The sequence below is a fragment of the Falco biarmicus genome, unplaced genomic scaffold (genome assembly GCF_023638135.1).
Source record: "Falco biarmicus isolate bFalBia1 unplaced genomic scaffold, bFalBia1.pri scaffold_245, whole genome shotgun sequence".
Classification (NCBI taxonomy): Eukaryota; Metazoa; Chordata; class Aves; order Falconiformes; family Falconidae; genus Falco; species Falco biarmicus.
Genome location: NW_026611812.1, coordinates 42219 through 49456, shown reverse-complemented (window position 1 = coordinate 49456; position 7238 = coordinate 42219). Strand labels below are relative to the sequence as shown.

General features: G+C 51.9%; 1 protein-coding gene across 1 annotated transcript; it reads left to right on the top strand.

Annotated features, from left to right (window-relative positions):
* Nucleotides 1-286: 286 nt before the first annotated feature.
* Nucleotides 287-6663, top strand: LOC130143328 (vigilin-like). Its single transcript, XM_056326030.1, has 8 exons — nucleotides 287-428; nucleotides 1346-1500; nucleotides 1838-2053; nucleotides 3695-3901; nucleotides 4379-4594; nucleotides 5446-5652; nucleotides 5867-5974; nucleotides 6536-6663. Exons 1-8 carry the CDS (start codon nucleotides 353-355, stop codon nucleotides 6656-6658), a joined length of 1308 nt encoding a protein of 435 aa, XP_056182005.1. The 5' UTR covers nucleotides 287-352; the 3' UTR covers nucleotides 6659-6663.
* The last annotated feature ends 575 nt before the right edge of the window (nucleotides 6664-7238 follow it).

Sequence of the window (7238 nt, the reverse complement as noted above, 5' to 3'; positions counted from 1 at the left end):
ACTTGATAGATTAATGAGAGTATGCTTTAACAGCTTGGGGTGTCCCCCTTTCCAAGAGGCTTCTTAGGTTGCACATCCTCTGCCTTCTTAACGAGGAGCTCTGGTTTTGATGCCCGCTGTGCTATGAGGAAAAATCCCCCCTGAGTTTCTGTGTGGTTCAGCAAGAGAACAGGGCAGCAGACTGGCCCTGTAGGCGCTTCTCAAGAGGCCGGCTGGAAAAGTGCTCAGTAAACACGTCTTTTGCCTTCCTGGAGTGACTTGTGTGCATCTTGAATGGTGCTGGTAATAGCGTTGCCTCCTCTGTCTCTTCCAGTGGCATACCCAGATTGTGTGTGTGCGTGGGAGGTCGACGATGAGCTCGGTGGCACTTTTGACCCAGGAGAGCTTTGCCGAACACCGCAGTGGCTTGACGCAGCAGCAGGTGAAAGGTGAGAAGACACAGCTGAGTTCCTGTGATGTGCCTCTAAATAGAGACTGCGCAGGCAAGGTTCCTTGCTGTTAGCCAAGCTCGCTCCATGCCTCCGGCTCCCCCTAAGTGTCCAGGCACGGCGTTCGCCATTCCTAGGCTGGCGGCCTGCCAGACTCTGGCTTTCCACCCACAGGAGCACATCGGTGGTGCTGCACAGTGCAGGGCCAGGCGGAGGCAAGCCTCAGATCTTCACAGAGCTCTGGCTAGCAACGCTGTCAGCCGTGGGGCAGGGCATGTGCAAGCATGGGTCATTGGGCTGCAAGAGAGCCTCGTGGGATCAGTGTGCTGGATTGTCACTTCCTCCTTTGCTCAGCCAGGTGTTGGGGAAAGTCATTATAACCGTATTGACTGACTCACTGATGGGTCTCGGCACCCATTCTCCAGCTGCGAGCTGGCCCGCTTGGCACAGCCCAGTGCACAGCTGAGTCGAACATAAGCTACAGGCTTTCCCTGGACTCTGCCCCAACTAGAGTGCTTCTGCTTCTCTCTGCCTTCTTCCTGGGCATGTGTCTGTCTTGTCCCCTTCTGACCTACAGCCTTGCTGTGTCCCTTTGATTTCCTTCTGCTTGGCCTGTTGTCCCCCGATCAAGCTCCTCTCAACAAAGTTGGCCATAATGTGCTTGTTTGCTGCCACCATTCACTTGCACGGTTGCTTCCTGCATCCATGGCGGCACCTACTGCAGTCTGTGCTGTGCTGAGCTCAGCTGTGCTCCCGACTCGGCTGCTCTCCACAAGCATAACTGTAGCAGGATGAATAGTAGTGCACAAGTCCTTTGTTGTCTCTCTTTGATGATGCCTCAATAGAGTTGCACTGCCTATGAATGGGGGCGTTTCTGTGGGGAGAGCATCTCATTTGCCTTGTTTGCTTCACCGCAGTAACAGCTTTAAACTCTGAAGAAGAGAAGGATCCTCCCACCTACGAGGAAGCCTTCCCTGCGCTCCCTGAGAAAGCACCATGTTTGGAAGCTGCCCGGGAACCTGCTGGGCCCTGGAGCAAAATCCGGCCAATAAAGGCTTCTGTCATCACTCAGGTTGGTGGGAGTGGGTGTCTTATCTCCCTCCTTTTCATCCCTCCAAAAAGTAGGTGAAGTGAAGCTTTCCCTGGAGTATGAAATCCCTTAGTGTGTCAGAGTAACTGCCTCTTTGCTGTCCTTTGCCCTGGCGCACAAGGAAGACTGAAGCTGAATGCTAGGACTGCTCTGGAGGGGGAGGGATGTGTTGAAAAACTGCCCAGACAAAGCTCTGCATCCCTGTTGCACAGATAGCTGGAACAGGCCTGAAGGGAGGATTGCAGAGGGAGGCACTGACAATCCAAAGCACACTGACACCTTGCTGTGCCCTGCTTGTGTCTGTCCCGTGGCTGAGCAGGTGTTCCATGTGCCACTGGAGGAGAGGAAATACAAGGGCATGAATCAGTTTGGAGAAGGCGAGCAGGCCAAGATCTGCCTTGACATCATGCGGAAGACGGGAGCTCACCTGGAGCTGTCTCTCGCAAAGGACCAGGGCCTTTCGATCGTGGTCTCTGGCAAGGCGGAAGCAGTCACGAAGGCTCGGAAGCAGATTGTCGCTCGACTGCAGACTCGGGTGAGGGCATCTAACTGTTTCTGCCTTCGTCTTTGCTCTTCCCCAAGACTCGCAAATGCTTTGAGACCCTTGGGCCCGTGTGCTTGTAAGCCAAAGAGGTATGACTAATTCAGCTTTGCTGTACGTTTTCAAAGCACCCAACTGGCAATTTGGAATGGGAATGAGGCTTAAAATAGGGTTCCAAGGTAATTACAGGCCGTGGTGTTGCATGAAGCGTGGAGCCTGCGATCTCTGGAACATTTGAGTTGCAACCAGTGACTTTGTGCTGAGGTGCTGGTGCTGGAGGGGGTGCAGGAGCCTCACACACAAAGCTAGTAGTGTGTGAGAACGGGACTGTGCTTTTCCTGAAGTCCTTCAGAGGAGAACGTGGAAGGCTGGGAGAAAGAAAAGTAGAGGAAAGGAAGTCCTGCCAAAAGCCAAAAGCTTCGGGTCAGGGTTCTGCATTGTGTAACTCAAGGCACACTGGTAAGGAGCCACAACCCTGTTGTTTCGGTTGCTTCAGTCCTCTAGGTTTTGATCTCTTACCTTAAGGTTCTTGAGCTCATAGTCAAGGTGGTAGCTCTTGTTAGGATGTATCGCAGCCAGGTGTTGCAGTGTGTTTTAAAGTATAATGCCAAAGGTAGGTAATGCAATGTTAATACCATGTCTGCTTAGCGCTGTTCAGCCCCTGTGTCATACCCTGCCAGAGGAAAGAGAAAGGAACGAAACCCTACATCCACAATGTGCATCTGAAAAAACAGTTCAGGTCGTGCCGCCACAGACCCGTGAGCCACTGTTCTCAAATATAGCTCCTTCTGCCCTGGCCCCAGGTCTGGAAGGTGTGTCTGTATTCCAGCTTCTCTTGGGCTTGGCTAGCTTCAGGACAGGAACACAGAGCTGAAAAGTCACACCGAGTGATCTTTTCTTCATCCTTTATTTTTCCATTATAGCTTGAATGTTCATTGTCTGATTGCTGTTAGTGGTTGCCTAATCACAGGGATCAGGAGCACGATAGCAGTCATCAGCTACCAGACCTGTAAAAACTCAGTGAGAAGGGAAGAAGTCAGGAAGCCCTTGTATAGAGCAGCCCTTTAATGGTAGATTGAGAAGGACCCCTTTTGCATGCGGGGCCTTCTAGAAGCAGTCCCAGGAGCAGCATGTGCTACACTTGAAGACGCCTTAGCACTTAAGTAGCGGTAAGCATCTGCTAGCTGCCTGCCTCCTGCAGTAGGTTTCTGGTGTTGAATTTCTCTTTCCTAGGAGTCATACTGTACGTCTTGCTCTCTGTAGCCTTGGCAGCAGATGCCAGAGTTCAGATAAACTCCAGCTGTGCGCTGCCATCTCAGTTGTTGCCTGGTGTCTTACACTGGAGGAGAGGCACCTCCTCGTCTGTGTCGGAAGGCCTTTGCTAATTCAGAGTACTGCTCCTGTGCAAACAGAAGGGTTTTGAGGGAAAGGTGGGCTTTATACTCCTGGCATAGAGGCACTGTAGATCAGCTGGTACAGTGTCAGCCCTCAGACAGAATGTGCTGGGAAGGCGTTGTGTTTGCTCTGAGGAGCAGTACCGCTGAGCAGCGTCTACCTTGCTTTCCCTGGCTCTGTTCCTGTGGATCTGCCAGTGCAGGCAAGGCTTTTCACAGATGCTTGGTTCTTCTGCCGCAGGCTTCAGCGACAGTTGCCATCCCCAAGGAGCACCACCGTTTTGTCATTGGAAAGAAGGGTGAGAGGCTGCAGGACCTGAAGCTCAAAACTGCAACCAAAATGCAGATCCCCCGCCCAGATGACCCCAGCAACCAGATCAAGATCAGCGGCACTAAAGAAGGGATTGAGAAGGCCCGGCACGAGATCCTGCTTATCTCCGCTGAGCAGGTACCTCAGTACTGTGATCTCTCTCATGGCATTAGCTGGTCAGCCATTTTGCTTCCCCACGGTATAGTCGGAGTTTGTAGCCACCGTGGCTACAGTCAGTGGCTAACGTTAGCCTGAACGGAGACGTATACTGTGCCACTCGCCGGCTGTATGAGCACCGCTGCCAGGTCCTGAAACTTCTTGTGCTGCGTTTTGTCCATCTCTGAAGCCCAAACAAGCATTTGATAGTTGAAGTGAAGCGTCTTAGGTGCCAGCTGGGATAAGGCAGGAGATCACAGGGGTGAATATCGTAAACAAGGAGCAGCAGCAGCAACCGTATTTGTAGATTGAAAGAGGTGGAGATCTACAAGCCCGCAAACTGAGAAGGTTGCTTGGGCCAGAGTGTCAGGCAGGACACCCCTGGGAACTTAGCTGTGCCTGGCAGAGACTGTAATATAGAGGGCAGTTCCCACCAAGGTCTGTTGTGGGCTCTTCCAGGATAAGCGTGCCGTGGAGCGGCTGGACGTGGAGAAAGTGTACCACCCTTTCATTGCTGGCCCTTACAACAAGCTGGTGAGGGAGCTCATGCAGGACACAGGGACGCGCATCAACATTCCTCCACCCAGTGTCAACAAGACCGAGATAGTCTTCACCGGAGAAAAGGAGCAACTAGCCCAGGCTGTGGCTCGCGTTAAGAAGATCTATGAGGAGAAGGTACGGATGGTCCATAAAGCTTCCCACCTTCCCCTGGCACCCGCTCCTAGGCACTCTTCCCTTCTTGTTCTACTTTTGTGCATCCCTCGGTTGCATCTGGCTCAGCAGCCCTTGCAGTACATGACCCCGAATCCTACCGTTTCCTCACTCGGCAGAGTGGGAGCTGGGCTGATACTATCCGGGAGGTGACAGATTTCTGGCTTTTCTGTATCGTGGGAATTAGCAGGCCACCAAGAGCTCCCCTGGCTCTTGTTCACACCGGGGCTACTAAGGAAGGAAAGAAGTGTGAGGTCTACAGTGGTGGCCAGCTGACAGTATCAAAGCTGCTACATAAGCAGAAGTTGCTGAAGAGTGAATGTCACTCCAGTTTATTTCCCACAGCCAACGCTGCTGTGAATATCCTTGTTGTGGGTTGCTGGGCTGTTTCTCCTCGTGGTTAGGTCTGTATTTGTACCGGTCTGGATTTCAACAATCGGCTTATAGCCTGCACAGTGTTGCATCACGGCACTGCCTGGGAGACGGCTGGGAGTTGAACCCTGTTGTCCAACGGGGGGACGGGGACGACGACAACGACATGCCTGTGTGTGTGTGTGTGTGTGGTCTCTTGCATGCCGTGTCCCAGGGAGCTTGACCCAGCATGCTAGTTTTGTACTTCCCCTGTGAATTTTTGAGCACAAGGCTTTCTGTAGGCAGGGGTCCAAGGGGTGCTAGGGTACTGCCGAGCCACTGTGCTCAGCTTGGCTTTGCTCTTTGCTGGGTGCAGAGTTTGACTGCATCTTGTGCCTCTTCCTGTCGCTCTTGTCCTTCCCCGCCCCCTTGTGATTGATGCCTCAGTGTCTCTGCCCCTACAGAAAAAGAAGACTACTACTATTGCAGTGGAGGTGAAGAAGTCCCAGCACAAGTATGTCATCGGCCCCAAGGGGAATTCCCTGCAGGAGATCTTGGAGAAGACTGGAGTCTCTGTCGAGATCCCACCCACAGACAGTAGCTCGGAGACGCTGATACTGCGAGGCGAGCCTGAGAAACTTGGGCAAGCATTGACTGAAGTCTATGCAAAGGTACTGACAAGATGGGCTAGGCCTCCTTTGAAGGTCCCGCGAAGATACATTTGTGAGCACTGACAGGTGTAGCGGGGGTGGTCTCTCTTGGGCCATTAGAGGTGCAGCTTAGAAGTCAATACCGGAGGTGCAGCATGGGAATTGGAACTGAATTGTTGTGAAGGCCTCTCCCAGTTTGTCCATCAAACAGCTTCTCTGTTTTTCTGTCTCTCAGGCCAACAGTTTTACCGTCTCCTCGGTCTCTGCCCCCTCTTGGCTTCATCGTTTCATTATTGGAAAGAAAGGACAGAACCTGGCCAAAATAACTCAGCAGATGCCAAAGGTATGGATGAGCTGGTTAGCTTAGCACCCCCGGCGTAGAAGAAGGTTTAGTCCAGATCACTCGTCACGGAAGAGAGAGGTGTCTTCTAGCGTGGGTAAACCCAGGGGGAAATGACACAGATCTTTGCTGTTCAAGGGAACCCTCTCTTTTACTGCTGCAAACACTGCTCCTCCTATGTTATTGTCATGGGTTGAGCCCTTCCAAGGAAGCTTTATGTGGTGCTGTTTTGAGAACTGATGTAGTAGGATACCTGGAAATGGCGAGTGCAGCGAGGCTTCTCCCTGGTGAGTTAGGCGGTATCTAGATAAAGGCTAGATGGGTAAACTTCTCCAAAGCCCTTGCAGAAACTGGGACAGCACCAGAGCCTTGGGCTCTAGGCACTGCCATATGGCCGAAATCGTTAAGTTACTGACTTGTAAAATTGTGGGGATTTTGTTTGGGCTTTTTGGGAAGGAGCGCATCTCTTAGTGGCAGGGATGGATGGTGTAGGCCTGACCAAGAGCATTGGCCTGGCTTGGATCTTGGCAAATTCTTAAGAGATCCATTGTCTTTCACCTCAAGGTTCACATCAAATTCACTGGAGGAGAGGATAACATCACTTTGGAAGGACCTACAGAAGATGTGCATGTGGCTCAGGAACAGATTGAAGCCATGGTCAAGGAGCTGGTGAGCTGGAGTTACTAGTTCCGGTAAGAAACTGGGGGAAGAAGGGGCAACAGAGCAGAGGGCCCCTGCTTAGGGCCAGAAAAAATTAGAACTTGGTTTTTGGCAATTGTTCATTGAAACACGTACTTTGTGTGCTAACGCAAACTGTCAGCAGTCCTAGAGTTGTATGTAACATGCTGCCTGTGTGGCTGAGGGCTGCCCAGCAAGTGTGATGTGTGTGAGAGACACAGTTTAACTGTGAAGTGAGTGGGGAGTCCCGATCTGCGTTTCCGTGTTCCCTGCGAGGGGGCCGGCCAGAGACGGACAAAGCGATTGAAAAGTCAACGTATGAAGTGGTGGAATGCACTATTAGATACTAGAATGGGGAACTGTGGACCAAACACTAGAACGAATATCATTTGGGAAAAGCACAAACGCGAGGCCCCAGGTCAGTAAAGGGGAGTCAGAGGTCTTGGGAATACAGCCTATTAAACCCTGTTCCACAGGCAGTAACGTAACATTTGAGAACTGAACGGCAAGTCAGGAAGATCCTTTCTTGCTGTGGCAGGCTGCTTGTGTAAGGCTTTTATTGTCTGCCGAGGCTGCTGGAGTAAATGAA